General features: G+C 40.6%; 2 protein-coding genes across 5 annotated transcripts in view; both read right to left on the bottom strand.

The window, feature by feature from the left end:
• Positions 1–1,653: 1,653 nt before the first annotated feature.
• Positions 1,654–5,244, bottom strand: LOC129182745 (aminoacyl tRNA synthase complex-interacting multifunctional protein 1-like). 2 transcript variants are annotated; one of them, XM_054779206.1, is made up of 4 exons: positions 4,815–5,244; positions 4,075–4,268; positions 3,826–3,994; positions 1,654–3,123 (listed from the first exon to the last, which is right to left on the bottom strand). In XM_054779206.1, the coding sequence occupies exons 1-4, from the start codon at positions 5,185–5,187 to the stop codon at positions 2,930–2,932; spliced, it is 930 nt and encodes a 309-aa protein (XP_054635181.1). In that variant the 5' UTR covers positions 5,188–5,244; the 3' UTR covers positions 1,654–2,929. The 2 variants fall into 2 exon arrangements, with proteins under 2 accessions (XP_054635181.1, XP_054635182.1); XM_054779207.1 differs by having other exon boundaries at positions 3,826–3,946.
• Positions 5,245–5,489: 245 nt separating this feature from the next.
• rnf150a (ring finger protein 150a) overlaps positions 5,490–20,743 on the bottom strand; it is a 21,016-nt gene continuing 5,762 nt past the window's right edge. The window contains exons 3-9 of one of the 3 annotated variants that reach the window (XM_054779494.1): positions 15,349–15,473; positions 15,223–15,258; positions 11,271–11,342; positions 11,101–11,183; positions 10,895–10,991; positions 9,593–9,803; positions 5,490–7,101 (exon numbers count right to left, since the gene is read on the bottom strand). In XM_054779494.1, the coding sequence (XP_054635469.1) occupies positions 6,941–7,101; positions 9,593–9,803; positions 10,895–10,991; positions 11,101–11,183; positions 11,271–11,342; positions 15,223–15,258; positions 15,349–15,473 (785 nt within the window). In that variant the 3' untranslated portion in view covers positions 5,490–6,940. Of the gene's footprint in view, positions 7,102–9,592; positions 9,804–10,894; positions 10,992–11,100; positions 11,184–11,270; positions 11,343–15,222; positions 15,474–20,743 lie in introns of all 3 variants that reach the window. The other 2 variants (XM_054779493.1, XM_054779495.1) reach the window with 2 other exon arrangements.

The raw sequence follows: 20,743 nt of genomic DNA, 5'->3' as shown, positions 1-20,743 counted from the left end.
TAATCTTCATAATTGTCCTTTTTGTAATAATATGACTTTATTCCCGTATTTTGACTTGTTTTTCAAAAATTACAATTTTATTTTCACATAATTGTTTTTTTTAAAGTATTTTTTCTTTTAATATTTCAACTCTGTGCTACTAAAACTATATTATTTGTCCTCAATTTTATTACAAGGTTATGGTTGTAAAATATTGACTTTTTTCTTGATTTTTACTTTATTCCCATAAAATTACAGCGTTTTTTTTGTCCAATTTCTGCTTCTTTTTTTTTACAACTATTTCAACTTTTTTCTTGGAAATTTTCTTCTCCTAATGACTTTATTCTCGTAACGTTAGAACTTTTTCTGCAAAATTTTCCAAAAATTACACGTTTATTTGTTGTTTTCTTTGTTTCTCATATTGAAATTAAAAAAAAAACTTTAATATTTAAACTTTGCCACTAAAGTGATGGTATTTTCCCCTTATAATACAGTACTACATTATTCTCATACAATTCGGACTTTTTCTCGTTGGACAGCTCCTTGCAACATGGGGCCGTGCGTTATCCTGCTGCAACATGAGGTGATGTTCTTGGATGTATGGCACAACAATGGGCATCGGGATCTCGTCACGGTATCTCTGTGCAATCAAAATGTCATCATTCAAATGCACCTTTGTTCTTCATCCATAACAGACGCCTGCCCATACCATAACCCCACAGCCACCATGGGCCACTCGATCCACAACACATCATCAGAAAACCGCTCACCCACACGACGCCACACACGCTGTCTGCCATCTGCCCTGAAAGGTGTAAACCGGGATTCATCCGTGAAGAGAACACCTCTCCAACGTGCCAGACGCCATCGAATGTGAACATTGGCCCACTCAAGTCGGTTACGATGGCAAACTGGAGTCAGATCGAGACCCCGATGAGGACGACGAGCCTGCAGATGAGCTTCCCTGAGACGGTTTCTGACAGCTTGTGCAGAAATTCTTCGGTTATGCAAACCGATTGTTTCAGCAGCTTTCCGAGTGGCTGGTCTCAGACGATCTTGGAGGTGAACATGCTGGATGTGGAGGTCCTGGGCTGGTGTGGTTACACGTGGACTGTGGTTGTGAGGCTGGTTGGATGTACTGCCAAATTCTCTGAAACACCTTTGGAGACGGCTTATGGTAGAGAAATGAACATTCAATACACGAGCAACAGCTGTGGTTGACATTCCTGCTGCCAGCATTCCAATTGCACGTTCCCTCAAATCTTGCCACATGACATTGTGCTGTGTGATAAAACTGCACATTTCAGAGTGGCCTTTTATTGTGGGCAGCCTAAGGCACACCTGTGCACTAATCATGGTGTCTAATCAACATCTTGATATGGCACACCTGTGAGGTGGGCTGGATTATCTCAGGAAAGGAGAAGTGCTCAGTATCACAGATTTGGGAACAAAATTTGAGAGAAATGGTGATATTGTGTATGTGGAAAAAGTTTTTGATCTTTTGAGTACATCTCAGAAAAAATGGGAGCAAAAACCAAAATGTTGCGTTTATATTTTTGTTGAGTCTATAATGAAATAAAACCATGTACACATTTTACAAATATTGAAAATGAATTTTAAAAAATTTACATTTTAAAAAGTAATCATCAAATATACATCAATTTGAGTCAAAAGTGAAGCAGTTTTTTCCCCAATTTTAATTAATGGGAGGATACAATTAAACACATCAATATACATACAGTTTAAGGGTATAAAGGGTATAAAGGTGACAGTGAGCAAATAAGCATATACATTAACATGCTTACAAAAAAAAGTGATAAGAAGACACTATCTGGTATGTATTAGTAATAAGGAACAAAGTTGTGTGTTAGGGATCTTTGAAATACTCCAGGATGACCCAACGAAGTATTGAGGACATTTGAAATATGAGGGTTTACTGTATTCTATAATGGCACCTTCAAACGACAAAGTATCAAAGCTCACGGTTTAGCCCTAATTTGGATCTGCTTGCGAGTTGTCCTGGAATTATGGCTGGAAGGGATGCCTCTGGATGTAACAGACATAATTTCTCTATATTTGAAATCTATCAATAGCGAACTCGCATTACTTTTTGTCAGTGCAAATTGCTGCTCGTGGCCCCATTTGGTTAGAAGATTTTGATTCAAAATCCTACATAGATGCTTTTAACCTTTAATTTCTTCAAAACAAATTGGAGAAAGGTTCGTCATTTGTTATTTTTTCCAAAATTGACTGCACACTGCCCTCTCATTTGTGGCCTTTTAATAAGTTGCCTGGGGCAAAAGTAACTTTTTTTGGTAAAAGAGACAAGGGAAATGATTTTCTACCTTTACAATCTTTAAGCGTACGCATTGAAACACATTTTTAATTTAACCCACTGACATATTTGGTCATTTTCTCCTTAATAAAGAAAAAAAAAATTTTTGCTAGCCGTTAAACAGGCATGTGTATATATATTAAATTGCTGATAATGGGAAAACAAATGGCGCACAGCCGATCATGGAGTTCAGGTAAAGTCTGGTCGTGCTTGCGATGACGTCACAGCGTCACTCACTACACACACCTCAGTGCAGGCACATTCAAACTAGCAACCTAGCTAACCACATTTCCTCAAATAGTGGCCAGTAGGAGGTGTTTGCTGTCTCATCTGCAGGGAGTACCAATTGTTGGCCGGTTTCCACACAGTTCCGTACGACAATCGAGCTTGCACTTGCTGCACAGCCGTAAGACCGTGCTAATGTGCATTTTCATGTGTTTTGTTTGTTTTACGGCTGTGTACAGCAGAGGCCACTATTTGAGGACATACAATATAAATTCAAGTAACTGACAACATTACGCTTCAAAATGACGATATCTAAAAAAAAAAAAACAAAAAACGTTTTTTACATCATTGTTCTGGTGGGAATGTTATTATTTTCCTCCACATTTACAATTAAAAAACACAAGCCGCCCCTCCATTAGTTAGGATGATTTCACAGTTGCTCAAGGTTTCAGCTCGGCACGCCCCCTTGCCAGCGACCTCTAGGGGCGCCCCCTTGTAGGTGGCCACGCACTGGCTGTCGGTCCGGAGGTCTGCATGAACCTGATCCCACACCTTGGTCGAATCCAACTCTTTGTCCGGTTCACCTGAAGCCCATCAAGGAAGGATCATGAACTAGTTTAGTATATTAGTTCTTCTAAAACAAACTAACAAAATTCAAAAAAGAAAAATATAATACAAACAACACAGTACTTGTTGTGGACTGGTTCTAATAAATACACAAAAAACAGACAAATACAAAAAAATAATATTAAAGAAACACATTTTTATTTTGAAAGGCATTCTAGTTTATATATACTGTATAAAAAAAAAATCTAGGCTCATATGAAAATACAGTCAGAGGGGGACAAGCATATATCAAAGCAACAGGTGGCACTTTGTATTCACTATGTCACTATGCATTCTTTACTTGTGTATCTTGCTTGCTGCTGTAACAGGTGAATTTCCCTGCTGTGGGATTAATAAAGTACTACTACTACTACTTCAGCTCCCACACTTGGATATAAAATTAAGACCATCACTTAAACATAATCTGCGACAAACAAGGAGGGGATATAATATATATATATATAAGTTTCACTGTGCCAATGGTTAACTTATTTTTGAAATTAAAATATGATTTCAAATTGAACTGTATAGTTAAAGGTGTTATGATGGCCACAGTTTGACCCTGGAACAGATTATATACATTTCCTATGGGAATTAAAAAAAAAAAAAAAAAAAAAAGAACAAATCTGAGGTTGACTAGCCTCCAAAGTGTGTTTTGCACGGGGAGTGTGTAACAGTACCTGGAAAACCGTGGAAGGTGACTCTATCCCCAGGAACCGCGCCATTCGGAGGGCTGAGGATCTCCACCTTGTCTGGCGATCTGACGCACACGACCACCGCCTGCGACGCCACGCCTCTAACCTGCATGGGCTTCAGGTTACATAACAGAACAGCCATGCCGTTCTGCAACTGACGCATTGCATACACCAACATTAGTCAACAGACTATTTTATGTAAATGTGATAGAATTCTTTGTGATGACGCTGTACCTGGTTAACAGGCACACAATCGCTGACCACTGTCCTCGGATGGGGCTCTCCTACGTCTACGTGCCGCAAGTACAGACTGTCGGTTTCGGGAAGCTGCATGGTTCTGATTATGCATCCCACCCGCAGGTCCAGACGGGAGACGTCCACTTTGTCCGGACTGGAGGGCACCTGTGCCTTCTTCGCTTTCTTCCTTTCTGGCATCAGATAAAAGACAAAATTATTATTTAACTTTGAACACGCGAACACACTTTTTATCTGTACAGTACCAGCACTACACTGTGCGGACAGGCCATTAGGTACACTGTAAACCAGGAGGGTCGAAACTTTTTGCACTGAGTGTAACATAAAAAAAATCGGTTAACATTTTACAATAATGTACACAAAATTACAAAAATTAAATCAAAGCACACATGAAAAAACTAAACCCAATCCAATAAGCTAACAATTTAAATATTAAAAAATTTGCCTTCATGTCATCTTTCTGTTAATAGCTTCAACATTTCAATTTTGTCTTTCAGTTACATCCTTGTTTGTTTAAATCTAATTTATTTTGTGTAAAAGCTGCGGGGCGCATTTCGCTTAGCCTAGCTTGTTAGTAGCTAACGCAAACAATATGGCGTAGCTTGTTTATGGGAATTAAAACTACCATAGGAGATAACGTGTCGGATGTGTATAATCAAATCCTGCTGACTCATCTTTATACAGAGATTGAGATGCTGGACGCTAGGCCCCGAACCCACCTTTGGCCTTGCCTTCAGTGGACCCCCGCCGGCGGAGCCCCATCTCACGCAGCTCCCTGCTCACCGTGGCCGAGCTCACGTTAGCCCCGGACGCCCGCTGGAACTCGGAGGTGAGTGCCTGCAAGGAGGGGAAGGTCTGCTCTTGCGCCAAGCTCTCCAGGACCTGCCTGTGCTCCTCTTTGAGCTTGTGCGGGCGGCCGCACCGGGGCAGCGGGCACGTCCTGCCCTCTCGCTTCCATTGCAGAACGACGTTGCAGACGGTGGAGCGCGGTAGGTTTAAGAGGGTCGCGATCTCCCGCAGGGACTTCTTACACATGTGGCATCCGACCACGGTGCCCCGCTGGAAGTCACTTAGCTCCCCGCTGCGACCCATAGCAGACAGGCGGTAGACGTCAACTCCTGGAAAATGGGCCGGGAGGGACCGGAGCCTTCTTCGCTTTCCTTGTGAATGCACGCTACTGCCCCCTACTAGCCGTATGAGTAACGCACCCATTCATTGGGTACGCCTCTATTTAGTTGGGTTTGTCATAAAAAAAGACCCTCATTAGATTACTTAAAAGTTTGAAGTAATCTAAATAATAGTTTTAAGTTAAAGCTATTTTTGAGGACTATATTGTACTATAAATGTATAACAAACTTGATTTCATGTACAACAAGCCTCTCAAATAGGTTGAAAACAACAGGAATTTTATTCAAACATGCATCAAGGTTACCAATGACAGTTGCTACATCATACACACAACTGTTCAACAATAGGAAAATAGCAAATGGTGTTAAATCTCTGCCGGACAGTGTGCAATGTACAGTATTTCCTCTTACCTACTGTACAAGAGAAAATGTACAGGTCATTCAAATCATCACAACAGCCAAGAAAGATATTTTTGTTTTGTCATAGTTGCTGGAGGGATAAAGTGCAACAGGTTTACACAGGAACAGGAAGTAACGCTCTACTGCACTGAAAAACATTATACAGGTGGTCCTTGGTTTATGGCGTTCCGTGTTACATTTTCACATTTTGTGGTTACAAACATGCTCCCATTAATTAATTAAAAACTTACTTTTGGTCCGTAAACATGAGTGATGAATACACAATGTGCGCCTCTTCTGGTGGCAGTGAGCCAAAGAAAAGTAAAGCCATCATGATGGAAGTGAAAATGAACATCATAAAAAGTTCAGAGAGAGGCGAAACATCCACCAAATCAGCCCTCGATTGTCATGACCGTCATTAAGGATAAAGATCATATTCAAACATCTACGATGTTGGGACAAGGAGGAAGTCAACAAGGAGAAGATCAACAATTTTTTTTATTTCAAAAGCAAAACAGGCTACTGTTGGCCACAACCACGACAAAACATCCGCAAACTCAACTGTCCTCTCTGCATGCAGCCGTCCTTATCGGCCTGCACACACATACACACACAAACAGTCAGCACTTGCGTCACATTCACAGCGTCACTCACAACACTAACGCTACACATAACCGCCAGGTCGTATTCTTGAGAGCATGTTTAAGGATCTGCTCCCATGAAAGAGGCAGTAGTAACTATGCGGAGTAGTGTTTTTTTGTCGTCTGTTTTTTTTTTAAATTACTGTATCATTTTTGTATTGTTTCTGTTTTGTATTTAGTGTGTTTATTACAATATCTTATGTCCTTCATGTGTTCTGTGTGCCGTGTGAGTGACTTTAGTCTTAATTTAAGTCCGACTTCCACTAAAAATCGACTTACAATGCGTCGCAGGAAGGGAACCCATCCATTAACCCATGGACCACCCGTATCTGTGGTATGAGAGGACTATTCAGCATGCAGCTCAAGCTCTCAATCTAAATATCGGTTATTGTACATTTAGTAGGAAAAAAACACCTGGCAGTGATATTGAAGGAAACATCATTCAGTATCATTAATTAAAGCTTCAGACTGGAGAGTGAGGGTCTCTCGCACCTTCTTGTATCCTTTGAGTCCAATGTCCTTCATAGCCATCACTCTATGCGGAATATGTACGGACGGGGTGTCTCTGTCATCAATGAAGACAGTTCAGCGAGACAAAGCAACGTGTCCAACAGATGATGTTGCTACTGATGCGTCATATTACTTAAACCCCATGTAGCAAAACCTGCGGCCACCCAGTCATGTGGTTCTGCTCTGGTCCTCCTCTTCCATGAGATGCGTTCCTTTAATTTGTCCCACGCCTGTCCCCATCTCTTCGCGTGCACTTTCAACGCACAGATCCTGCCCAGTCACGGTAAGCGAGGAGTCCGAGTCACTGCTGAGAGGCAGCTGGTGCTCACCTGGAAAGAGTTGATATTTGGGATTGAATGTGACCGTCTGTACTCATCCTTCAAGCAGTAATGTTGGTTTAAAGTAGTGTAAGGGACCATTGAGGTGTTTTTTTTTTTCAATTGCGACATACGCCAAAAGTTCTGAAAATGACAAGTTTTCACAAAGTTTGCTGCGTTTTCAGATATTTTTGTCAGATGGTACTATGATATACTGAAGTATAATTGCAAGCATTTCATACTGTACATGTCAAAGGCTTTTATTGAAAGTTACATAAAGTTTATGTAAAGGAGTCAATATTTGCATCTTTTTCAATTCACTGTGGCAAGCTGTCAATTCAATTCTGGGCCACAACTTAAGGCAGCCCATTATTGCATATGCAATGCTTGGAGTTTGTCAGAATTTGCAGGTTTTTGTTTGTTCAGGCGCCTCTTGGTTCTCAAAGGGATTAAGGTTTGGGGAGTTTCCTGGCCATGGACCCAAAATGTTGATATTTTATTCCCCCGAGCAAGTTGGTTATCACTTTTGCCTCATGACAAGGTGCTTCATCATGCTGGAAAAAGCTTTGTTCGTCATTAAACTGCTCTTAGATGGTTGGGAGAAGTTGCTCTCCGAAAGATGTTTTGGTACCATTCTTTATTCATAGCTGTGTTCCTATGCAGAAGTGTGAGTGAGCCCACTCCCTTAGCTGAGAAGCAACCCCTCACATGAATGATTTCAGGATGCTTTACTGTTGGCATGACACACGACTGATGGTAGTGCTTACCTTTTCTTTTCTGGGATGCCCCAAACAGTCAGAAAGGGGAATCATTAGAGAAAATGTTTTTACCGCAGTCTTCTGGAGTACAATACCCGTATCTTTTGCAGAATACCAGTCTGTCCCTGATGTTTTTCCTGGAGGGAAGTGGCTTATTTAAGCCCTTCTTGACACCAGGCCATCTTCCAAAATTTTTGCCTCACTGTGCATGCAGATGCACTCACACCTGCCTGCTACCATTCCTGAGCAAGTGCTGCATTGGTGGTGCCCCGATCCCGCAACTAAATTTACTTTAGGAAACAGTTCTTACGTTGCTGGACTTTCTTGGGAGCCCTGATGCCTTCTTCACAACAATTGAACCTCTCTCCTTGAAGTTCCTAATGATGTGATAAATGGTTGATTGAGGCGCAATCTTACTAGCAGCAATATTGTTGCCTGTGAAGCCCGTTTTGTGCAGAGCAATGATTGATTACTGCACCTGTTTCCTTGCCTCCTTTTAAAGCTTCCAGTCTGCTATTCTCACTCAATCAGGATGACAGACTCATCTCCAGCCTTTGTCCTTGTCAATACTCTCATATATGTTAACCAGAGAATCACTAACATGATGTCAGCTGGTCCTTTTGTGGCAGGGCTGAAATGCAGTAGAAATGTTTTTTTGGATAAGTTCATTTTCATGACAGGGAGGGACCTTGCAATGAATTGCCATTCATCTTATCACTCTTCATAACATTCTGAAGTGTATGCAAATTGCAATCCTAAAAACAGAGGCAGCAGACTATATTTAATATTAGTGTCATTCAAGTTGTCTGGACTTAGTCCATTTTTCCCAATAAAAAGTAATGAAAACTGAATGACTCTGTTCCAGGGCCAAGCTGTGACCAGCATAAAACCTGCATTGTGTAAACATTGTATCAACCTGCAAGTGTAAAAATAAGCTAACTGTAGTAAGAATGTACTTTTTGAGTGCATACTCCCCCCCCCAAAAAAAAGCCAAGGAAAAAGCTAAAAAGCACATGTGGTGTTAACTCTAATGGTGCTACATGAGCTGAATCTTGGAATCATGCATCTTTAGATTTTTTTTGTGTGTGTGCCTTTTCCCGTCAATTTTGGTAAAATTCCACAAATTCAGAGGCGTTTCACTGTAGAGTTTCCAGTGGAAAGGATGCCAAACCGTTGTTTGGTTCAAATAGTTTATAGCCATGTATAAAAGCATAACCAACAAAGCTTCTAATGAGCCTGATGAAGGCATTGGCTGGCTTTTTTCCAAAACTATACATTTACTGAGCCTTGTGAGGCTTAATTCTACAAAAAAAAAAACCCACTAAAACAAATAAAAAGTATGCATATTTACATAGATTGTGACCACAGTGTTTTATTGCTGAGCATCCTTTAGAACAAGGGTGTACAAAGTGTGACCAGTTTTTGGCCCCTCAGTTCGTTTTTTACATGCTTTAATTTTTCAGTATGCGTGCCTCGTCCTCGCTGCATTAGATGAACAATTCCACACACATGGAAACAATAAAACTACACTATAGCCAGACCTGTTTACATCCCTTTTCTGTGGAAACAGTTTGTCATGGAGGCTATGAGATGTTAAAAACACATGAAAATTCTGACCATGTGCATGCTACATGAGATTAAGGCTGCCTAGGTTTGGAAATAAAGTACACAGATGTACTGAAAGCAGATTCTGTACATAAGGTAGATGCACTACATGACACTGTGTCATACTATATAATACTCACTACTGGAAATGACGTAGTTTTCCTCAGCTTGTGGCGCTATCTCGACATCTGGACTGAGCTGAGGCGGCCCTGTCGCCCTTTCAAGCGGGTCCAGCACTACGGTGGTCTCGTTGATGGTGACTTCACTGGCCCCGCTGATGGGGTTGGCTGATGGACCACCGACCGACATCTCGTAGTCTGGAGGCATCTCATTGGAGCAGTCTGCATTGAGCTGGAAACAACACCAGACAGTCATTTTTCACTGTCAAATGGCATACAATAACTTCATGAAATACTGCGTCAAATATTTTTCCAATGGGAAAATTACTTTTTAAAGGGGCCCTATCCTGCTCATTTTAGTGGCTTTTAAAATGATATTAGTAGTATCGTAAGTTTAAAAAAAAAAGAGTAAAGTTGTGTCCAGAATAATTGGATATTGAATGAATATCAGAGAATCTGGTGTCAAACTGTGCTTGAAACAGCTGTCCGTAAAGTGGCGAGAGCAGAGTAGAGTGGCTGCGAGTAGCTGTGAGATAGCTTCCCAGAAAAAAAATCTTCCCATTGCTGCCTTACTGCAGTTTAGATACACAATTCTGACTAGAGCTGCAGCAATTCATCGATGAATCGAAAATTAAACGATTATCCAATTAATCAACAACTACTATGGTATTCGATTTATTGTTTTGTGATTTGAAAATGTAAATATCCTCTGATTTCAGCCTCTCAAATGCGAATATTTGTATTTATTTCCATCATCATATCATCTCATCCATGAAAGCAGACCTACTGTCTTGGTGTTTTAGGCAAAAGAAGATATTCACACATATCAGTTTAGACTTTGGAAAACAGCAACTGACATGTTTTTCTGATATGTTGCGGATCAAACTACTAACTGTGTTTGGTTCATATTGATTTGGTCCGTTTAGGGCCTAACCGATGGATCGAAACAACAAATATGAAAATAATCGGAAGTTGCAGCCCTAATTCTTAGATCTAAAAAAACACTTCCTGGCTGCTATGTTTAAGAAAAAGCGCCAAACGGTATTGAGAATCGGCAATTACGGTCGGCAATTACGTTGTGATACCCAACCCTTTATAAGATTTAGGAGTGGCATAAAAATGAAATCAGGGATAGGATAAAAACACACCAACCTCATGATATGGCACTTCCATATCATGGAGAACAACAGCACTGTACAACATATGCACTGTACAAGATATGCATCCAAGTCTGAGACGTGGGAAACGTTGGATAGGGCCTCTTTAAATATGAATGGAGGTCGAAGAGTGTCTGGTTGAAGGTCGAAGTGGAAAGAAACTCACAGAGATTCCCAAGGCTTTGATGATATTCATTTTACACATGGGACAAGTCTGGTGGTCATGCAGCCAAGGGTCCACACAGTGCTTATGGAAGACATGCCTGAACAAATCAAAACAACACACACTCATATAAATATACAGTATATATTTTTAAACACAAATATGGCGTTTTAGACAAGAAAGACCTCATGCCTGTAAGCATACCCTACCTGCATGGCAACACCCTGACAACGTCATTTGGCTTGTAGGCCTCAATGCACACGGCACAGCTGTCAAAGTCGCAGTCGGTCTCCTGTTAACACACAAGCGACGCGGTCACGTCTCAACAAAAGTGAATCGTGTGTATGAGCACGTACTGCACAGTCATTGCTGCATATACCTTGTCTCCTTTCTTAATGGTGCGGACTTGAAGCTTGCCGATGGCTTTTTTGGCAGCATCTCCCAAACGCCTCTGTGGAGCGTAACACACGAGGAACTCTTAAATGTGACACGCTGACATATACAAATGTGTAGGATTGTCGCTATCTAGTCAGCTCTGCAGGTCTGCAGGTTGACAGCTCTGAAAACAAGAAATCGGGACATGGTTCATCTAAACTATCCCAAACTGAAGCGTTGCCAGGACAGGAGAGGAATGTCTGCTTCAGCTTGAGCTTGGGGAGGCTCCGCTTTCCTCCACACATAAATGCAATGCAGAGGCAACAAATTACACAATAAAACGCCTCTTAAATAATAAAACAACTGGGCATAAAAGAAAATGTGTGCATGGAGAAGGTGCCTCACTAGTCATTTTATTAGGTAGGCCGGCACACTCCAGTGAGATCCAACACATATCTGCCCTTACAACACATTTAACATTAGTTGGTATTGGGGTTTTGCAGTTTTGCAGTGGTGTTGGGAAGTGTTTCTAATGTTTTGGTTACCTTATATTACAACATGAGAGGGACAAAATATTGGGCATCTGAATTACCATAATATTGTTAAATGAATACCTCTCTGACAGTGTCAATCAAAACTGAGCTTTATCTTTATCTTTGTACTTAATGAAGTAGCCTGTGGTTGTAAACATACAGTATCATACAGATGCACGCTCTCATGTTTTCATTTTTTATCATATATTCTTATCTAATAAAGAAGCTGTAGCGTGTACATTTTACAGCTATTTCACATTAATTAATTTGTTTGAATGAACAAAATAAGAATGTAAAAATGACCTACTTAAATTTAAAAAACAATTAATTACCGCAAACAACTTAAATAAACAAATGATAAACAAATTATACTAATTTTCTAGTTTTTGACTGAGGGCGATTTGCACAATTTATAAATTACATACAATTAAAACATATAGCAATGAATACAAAATATATAACATGAGAATGTTAAAATAAAATATTTAAATAAATATTGTATTAATTAATAATAAAAAATGTAAATATTTTGTAAAATTGTTGTTCCAACTATAGGGGATCACACTCCTCAGCCTCCCTGGGAAAGTCTATTCCCAGGTGCTGAAGAGAAGGGTACGACTGTTAATCGAACCTCGGCTACAGGAGGTGCAATGTGGTTTTCGTCCTGGTCGCGGAACACTGGGCCAGCTCTACACCCTTGCAAGGGTCCTGGAGGGTACTTAGGAGTTTGCCCAACCGGTCTACATGTGCTTTGTGGACTTGGAAAAGGCATTCGACCGTGTCCCTCGCGGTGTCCTGTGGGGGGTGCTCCGGGAGTATGGGATTGGTGGCGCGCTACTACGTGCCATTCAGTCCTTGTACAACCAGAGCAGGAGCCTGGTTCGCATTGCCAGCAGTAAGGCTGCCCTTTGTCACCGATTCTGTTCATAATTTTCGTGGACAGAATTTCTAGGCGCAGCCAAGGTGTCGAGGGAGTCCAGTTCGGGGGCCTTAGGATCTCATCTCTGCTATTAGCGAACAATGTGGTCCTGATGGCCTCATCGGGCTGTGACCTGCAGCGTTTACTGGGACGGTCTACATCTGAGTGTGAAGTTTCTGGGATGAGACTCAGCACCTCCAAATCCGAGGCCATGGTTCTCAGTCGGAAAGGGGTGGATTGCGCCCTCTGGGTTGGGAATGAGGTCCTGCCCCAGGTAGAGGAGTTCAAGTATCTCGGGGTCTTGTTCACGAGTGAGGGAAGGTTGGAGCGTGAGGTCGATAGGCGGATCGGCGCAGCGTCTGCAGTAATGCGGTCGCTGTACCGGACCTTCGTGTTGAAGAGAGAGCTGAGCCAGAAGGCAAAGCTCTCAATTTACCGTTCGATATATGTTCCCATCCTCACCTAAGGTCACGAGCTTTGGGTCGTGACCGAAAGAACGAGATCGCAGATACAAGCGGCTGAAATGAGTTTTCTTCATAGGGTGGCGGGACTCACCCTAAAAGATAGGGTGAGGAGCTCAGTCATCCGGGAGGAGCTCAGAGTAGAGCCGCTGCTCCTTCACATCGAGAGGAGCCAGCTGAGGTGGCTCGGGCATCTAGTCCGGATGCCTCCCTGGTGAGGTGTTTCGGGCATGCCCAGCTGGGAAAAGGCCCCGGGGAAGACCTCAGACACACTGGAGGGATTATGTCTCACAGTTGGCCTGGGAACGCCTTGGTGTCCTCCCGGTGAAGCTGGAGGAGGTGGTCGGGGACCGGGAAGTCTGGGCTTCCCTACTAAAACTGCTGCCCCCGTGACCCGGACCCGGATAAGCGGAGGAAAATGGATGGATGGATGGAACATTTAAAGAACAAAGAATTTAAAGAACAAAAAAAAAATTTACAAGAGAATGTTAAAATTCAATATTTAAATACATAATTGTATTTAAATAATAACCACAAAAATGTATTTATTAATTAATAATCAAAAAATTAAATAAACAAAATAAATTAATCCTAATCCTAATACTTTGTGGGAAATATTCATATACCAAGTGAGGGGGATTTTCAGCAAAAAAAAACCAATTAAAATATTTAAATTTACCGCTGCCTTTGATAAAGTGAACCATGATATTCTCTTGTCACGCTTGGAACTACTGTACTGGCCAAAAGTTTTAGAACACCCCATTTTTCCAAGTTATTTATTGAAATTCAAGTCGTTCAAGTCCAATGAATAGCTTGAAATGGTACCAAGGTAAGTGGTGAAGTGCCAGAGGTTAAAAAAAAAAGGTAAGGTTGCCCAAAACTGAAAAATAATGTGTATTTCAGAATTATAGAAAAGACTGTTTCAGGGAACACAAAATTGGTAAACAATTGAAAGCTGTTCTGCAGAAATGGAGGTTGATCAAGCCTTGGCAGTTGGTGCAACTAATTCCTGCAGGTGTTCCAAGATCTAGGGTTCTTACTGTCTCCTCTGTCTGCATAAAAACATTGTTAGGAACACACTGTTGTACTATACCCTCGTGAACATCAGTTGAACACCATTGTCCTGGAAAAAGTATTGTTGTGTTTATACAAAAATGACAAGAAAAAAAGGGAATTAACAATGGAAGAAAGACAGACATCTGAACACTTCAAAATGTAGGTTTTTCCTCCAGAAAAACTGGAGTGTTCTAACACTTTTGGCCGGCAGTGTGTATGCAGGTCTCAAAGGCACTGTTCTCCAGTGGTTTCGGTCAGGGCTGTTCCTGTTGCAGGTCCTAGACTTTGGAATAGCCTGCCACTAAATATTAGATCTGCACAAACCCCGGAGCGTTTGAAATCCTTATTGAAGTCTTACCTTAATGTACTGGCTTTTAACACTGGTTAACCTGGGTATTGTTCATATATTGATTTGTTATTTTGGAATGTCTTACTGTTTTATCACTGTCTACGTTTATTGTATAGTTTCCATGTTTTATTGATTGTTGTACAGCACTTTCAGCAGTTCAACTGTTGAAAATGTGCTATATAAATAAACTTTACCTTTAACCTTTAAATAAATTAGATGAACCCATTAATTGTCCTTAATACTGTGTGTTAATAAAGTGTTCATAAGTGTTGGGGGTTTGCAAAAAATTTATTGAAAAATATAGTTAAAAAATGTACTGTATATTGGTGATGGGAGATGATGCCAGTTGCTGTTGTCACGTGATTATATTGTTTTTAAAAAGCGCAAACAACGTTCCATTAACAGACGTAAATATGTAACAAGAAGCCTCTGCTGACTCCGTTGCGAGAGAGAAGGTTGATGGTGCCCAGGTTTGCGGCGCTTCTCTCAGGCCAGCTGTCAGGCTAATAATTCCGGCCTCTCCCTGCCGACGGCCGACGCCAGATGCAAACACGGCATGAGCCAACGTGGGGATTTACAGCAGCACAGCAGCATCCTCTCAGACAAGATTAAGAGTTACATAAAGAGCTCAGTCGTACCTGGTTGCGGTCTCGGGCATTAGCATAGCGGAATCTCTGGATATAGTAGAAGACAAGCCAGGCGAGGGAGAGTATCATGAGAATGATGAAGGAGATGGAGACAAAGACTACCGAGGTTCTGCTCACATACTTCTGCAGGTTGCGCGTTCCTACAGTGATGTGCAACGTAATGGTGACGTGCTGCTCCAGCAGGGCCACAATCTCCCGACCTTTGTGCTCTGGGATCATGATGGCCACTATGTCGCCTGCACCTGTACACACACACACACAGCCACGCACACGCACACACACGCACACACCCACAAACAAACAGGAAACACAGTACCAGGTTAGATGTGATAAGATTTATATTTAAAGATAACTGGGGAGGTTGTTTCCATTCAGGACACAGTCAGTTATACTGTATAGGAACTCAGTAATATTAGGTACGCCAAAATATTACATATGCCTAAAATATTAGGTACAGTCAGTTATACTGTATAGGAACTCAGTAATATTAGGTACGGCAAAATATTACATATGCCTAAAATATTAGGTACAGTCAGTTATACTGTATAGGAACTCAGTAGGTACGCCAAAATATTACATATGCCTAAAATATTAGGTACAGTCAGTTATACTGTATAGGAACTCAGTAATATTAGGTACACCAAAATATTACATATGCCTAAAATATTAGGTACAGCTGCGGCCAAAATATTAGGTACAACCAAAATGTTAGGTACACTTGCAGCCAAAATATTATGTATGTCCAAAAAATAAGTACACCTGCAGCCAACATCAGTCATGAGTTACAATTAGGGGTGTAATAATTCACTCACTACATTGATTTATATTCCTCAACTGCATCGATCTGGGTTCTCAAGTTTCCATTCAGGACGACATATATATCAATCTACCATTGTTTAAAAGGTAATCAATCGATTGAATCGATACTAGGAAATGAAGCATTGGATTTAAGCACGGCAGGCTTTATATAGATGTGCTTTTTTTTTAACACTTTTAATGATAAAGATGTTAAACGTTACAGTCCTGTAACATTTGTGACGTCATTGTCTTCCAGTATGTGGTGGTCATGTGAGTTGTAGTTGACCTGTGAAATACAGTTGATTCGCTTCTGCTTTTGGTCAGTTCATTCACTTTAGTCAGTATTCATATTTAACTCATCTGGCCTTATTTGAAACTCCTTTTAAGTGACATTTATGGGGGCAATATGCAAAGTAAGGACGTTTTGCACGCCTCTGGACGTTAGTTTGCATTCCAGTAGCAGTGACACTTAGTGACGTCATCACCAGTGTGGCACATCCAGGAATGTTACAAATACAATCCCCATATTTTAGCGATGCAAAAATCACTGTGCATGTGCGCTCGATTAGGCGGGCGTGCGGACGTCCTTAAAAATGAAATTTTGTCATATGATATTGGGTGTATTTTCATTCGTATACAGAAAAGTAAAGTCCAACTTTAAGCCTTTCAAACTCATGGATCAGAGCTTCAGGACAAGATAAAAGGTATGTAGGATAGAAATTCGCTTCAATATCTATCTGCAGAGGAAATTTCATTCAAATCTGATGGTGCAAAATATGTTAATTTTGCCCCAGAATTACTGTGTACATGCAATTTGTAGTGTGGCGTGGAAACGAATACAGCGTGCTGCTGCAACATTTATGACACTTGATTTTCTTCCCTGGACATTTTGATTATGAAACAAATGTAAATGGCTCCTCTGTTGACTTTTAAAACAAATGTCACACCCTAAGATATATTTTGATATATTGATATATATATTATATATTTTGTAGTACGGTTGGACTTGTGGCCGAGTGGTGAGCATGTTGGCCACACAGTCAGGAAGACCTGGGTTTGAATCTCCGTTGGGCATCTGTTTGTCTGTATGTGCCCTCCCCGCCTCTCGCCTCAAGTCAGCTGGGATAGGCTCCAGCATACCCGCAACCCTAGTAAGGATAAGCGGCATACAAAATGGATGGTCGGTTGTACTTGCCAAGGTCCGTGGGTCGATCACAGCTTTTGTCTTGACTCAATGTTAAAGCAATGGGAACCAAAGGCACTATTTTTCGGTATGAAATTTGCTTTAATTTCTTTAATACTTGGGGTAGAAAAGTGAATGAGGTATCAAATTAATGTTCAAGTCATGTTTTATCAGACAGAATTAATCACAGACTTGATTTTACACATTTAAAAATCTTGTAACATTCCTAACATATGTGTGCTGCAAAACTTCTGTCATTGTATTCTTTTAAATGGCTGCTCTGATCAGGAGGATTATTAAGAATTTGCATAATGTCCCTAATTGGGTGCAAAGTGCAGGCTTGGATTGCACTATTTAAAGTAAATACTGTAATTAATCATGGCAAGCTACACCACCCTCTGTTCATCCTGATTTTGTATTGCATTTTTTGTACTCATTGATCAATTATTCTTAAGTATGTCAGCATTATTAATAATTTATACCTGATTACCTTACAAAAAAACAACGGGAATCTAGGAAACTTCACCTGCACTGTCCAGTATCCAGGTATTTATTTCACAGTCACACTGGTTGAATTTTTGGCTAAAAAGTTACTGAATCGCTTCAGATTGTATCGTTCTAAATGAACCAATATCGTCCTTGAATCGTATCAGCAACCACAATTCGTGATACGAATCAAATCGTTATTAAAACGAATCGTTACACCCCTAGTTACAATGTTAGGTGAACTTGAGTTCAAACTATTAGGTACACCCCAAAATGCTGGGCACACATTTGGCCAAACTATTCGGTACACTTATGGCCAAATATTAGGTACACCTGCAGCCAAAATATTAGGTCCACACAAGCCCAAGGTAATAGCTACACCTGCAGGCAAACTATAATGTACACTTAAAATACTGCGCACACTTTCGGCCAACATATTGGACGCATTTGCGACCAAAATATTAGGTACACGTGACACTAAAAGATTCCGTACACCCATATAATAAGTGCACATGTGGCCAAAATATTAGAAACACTTTAGGCCAATATTTTAGCCATTTGCTGTCCAAATAATATGTGAAGCCAAAATATTTGGTGTTGCCAAACTATCAGGTACATCCAATGTTTGTTGAGAAAATATTAGGTACACCCATATCAAGTACCCTCGTGGCCTAAGTATTAGGTACCTGTGCAGTTAAATGTTGACACATGAAGCCAAAATACTCGGTACACCTAAAACACTTTTATATATCAAATATTATACAGTAGTGTCAACCTGATATGACAGATAGTAGTTTAGCCAAATCCCAAGTGTAGATAGAAACTGCGTGGAAAAGGGCAGATGTTTACAAGCAAACAGGCTGTGTTCAACTATGCACCCTTGCTGTGAAACTTAAGTACGTATACTGATCAATCATATCAGTTTGAGGCTATTAAATTAAAACTGCTTTTATTCCTCAATCAAATATCCAAGGTTCTTATAAACTACAAATCATATGAGACTGACTTCTTGTGCGCCTGAGCCAATGTGAAAAAATGTCAGAAACTGTGGTGTCAAAGGAGCTTAAGGAAGACATCTAAAACTTTAATCTTCACCTTAAAGTGTCAGACGACTTGTGTGAGCAGCCATCTGGTGCTTCTCTTTATGTGCACTAAAGCTTTTGAATTCAAGCAGGTCTATGAGGAAAACAGTGTGTTCACATCATGAGGAAAACTCCCATCAAGCACTTCAAATAGTACTATTTTTAGGTAGATATTTTGCTCCTTCCGCTTTATAATACTGAAACAAAGACTGCTGAGTGACTGACACATGGGAGTCTGAGCAGATCCCACCACAATAAGAGAATAACAAGCCGTGTGTGTTTCATGAGGCTGCATCAAGACAGCATAGTTACATCATATTCCCTCTGAAAGCTGCATGAAGTCATCGTGGCTCCCGGTGGCATTGTTTCAACCCATGATCACAAACATCTAAGGCAACAAGCATGTACTGAATGTGTGTGTGTGTGTGTGTGTGTGTGTGAGAGAGAACCACTCCATATTTGGTACATGGGCTGCACTGCACAAATCCCTTTATGTAACAAAATAATCTGCAAACCAAGGTCGATCAAACTAAATTTGTTATTTTATTTTCATGCTTATGAGACGCCTCGAAACAGCAGCTGTCATTTAGACAGCTATTTTCATTGACAATTACACCTAATTTCTAGTGTGTGTCTTCAAGAAAACTCTGTGTGCCTTGACCACAAGCATAATAAACAATATCTAATAAAATGTGTAGAAAATATTCCAAAAACATGCATGTTAGTTTAATTGGTGACTCTAAGTTGTCCATAGGTATGAATGTGAGTGTGAATGTTGGTTTGTCTATATGTGCCCTGCGATTGGCTGGCGACCAGTCCAGGGTGTACCCCGCCTGTCGCCCCAAAGTGAGCTGGGGTAGGCTCCAGCCTACCCCCGCGACCCTAATGAGGAGAAGCGGCATAGAAAATGGATGGATGGATGGATGTGTAGAAAATATATACCTATATATTATCTTTATTTGCTTTTAAAGACACTCTAAGTCACTTTAAATCCATCCATGCAGTCAATTGCAGCAGGCACATATAGACACTCACATTCATACCTATGGACAATTTAGAGTCTCCAATTAACCTAACATGCATGTTTTTGGAATGTGGGAGGAAGCCGGAATACCCAGAGAGACACGAAGATTCGAAACCCAGATCTTCAGCAGTGTGGCCAACATGCTAACCACTAATATTTTTCAATGCTAAATACATTTGTAATAATATTTTTAAATGTAAACTATGGTAATCCCTCACAGTATTGTGCTACGATTATCGCTTCCTCGCTATGTTGCTTTAAAAAAAATGAATTAATTAATATATGATCACTGTTTTGTGGTCGAATACGGCCTGTAAGTACTTTAAAAAATGCATATATAAGCAAATTGTACTTATGGCCTAAATTAAGCATTTGCAGGCATAAAAATGGCTAAATGAAATAACTAAATGAACTAAAATACAAATACAAAGCTGAAAAAGCACTGTAATTGTGAATCTAGTACGGTCTTCTACATTAGCCACTAGGTGTGTGTGTTCGGTGAGACAGACAAAGACAAAGATTCCCTAGTGGATACATTTACTGTGACACTGCTCGATATCACAAAGTTTCTTCTTAAAATATATATAACTTCTTAGCATATCTACATGTGTTACTATACAAATATCAAATTGACCCTACTTCGCAACAAGAGATGATCAAAGCGAGTGTTGGGACAAGCAACTAGAAGCAGGCCGCGCGGCGGCCTAGTGGTTAGCATGTTGGCCACACAGTCAGGACATCTGGAAGATCTGGGTTCAAATCTCCAGTTGGGGATGTTCTGCGTGCGTGTGTTTTCTCCGGCTTTTTCCCACATTCCAAAAATATGCATGTTCGGTTAATTGGAGACTCTGAATTGTTTGACCCTGCCCCAGGGGGATAGGCTCCAGCACACCCCCGGGACCCTTGTAAGGACAAGCGGCATAGAAAATGAATGAATGA

Source organism: Dunckerocampus dactyliophorus, chromosome 6 (genome assembly GCF_027744805.1).
Source record: "Dunckerocampus dactyliophorus isolate RoL2022-P2 chromosome 6, RoL_Ddac_1.1, whole genome shotgun sequence".
Lineage (NCBI taxonomy): Eukaryota > Metazoa > Chordata > Actinopteri > Syngnathiformes > Syngnathidae > Dunckerocampus > Dunckerocampus dactyliophorus.
This window is presented reverse-complemented; position numbering and strand designations above follow the sequence as displayed.

What these genes read in the sequence shown, in the direction of transcription:
- LOC129182745 (XM_054779206.1), bottom strand. Translation starts at nt 5,187, where the DNA reads ATGGGTCGCAGCGGGGAGCTAAGTGACTTCCAGCGGGGCACCGTGGTC. An exon ending in ATTGTGTGCCTGTTAACCAG is followed by an intron (nt 3,995 to 4,074) that starts GTACAGCGTCAT and finishes GCAATGCGTCAG; the next exon opens with TTGCAGAACGGCATGGCTGT. An exon ending in CACCTTCCACGGTTTTCCAG is followed by an intron (nt 3,124 to 3,825) that starts GTACTGTTACAC and finishes GATGGGCTTCAG; the next exon opens with GTGAACCGGACAAAGAGTTG.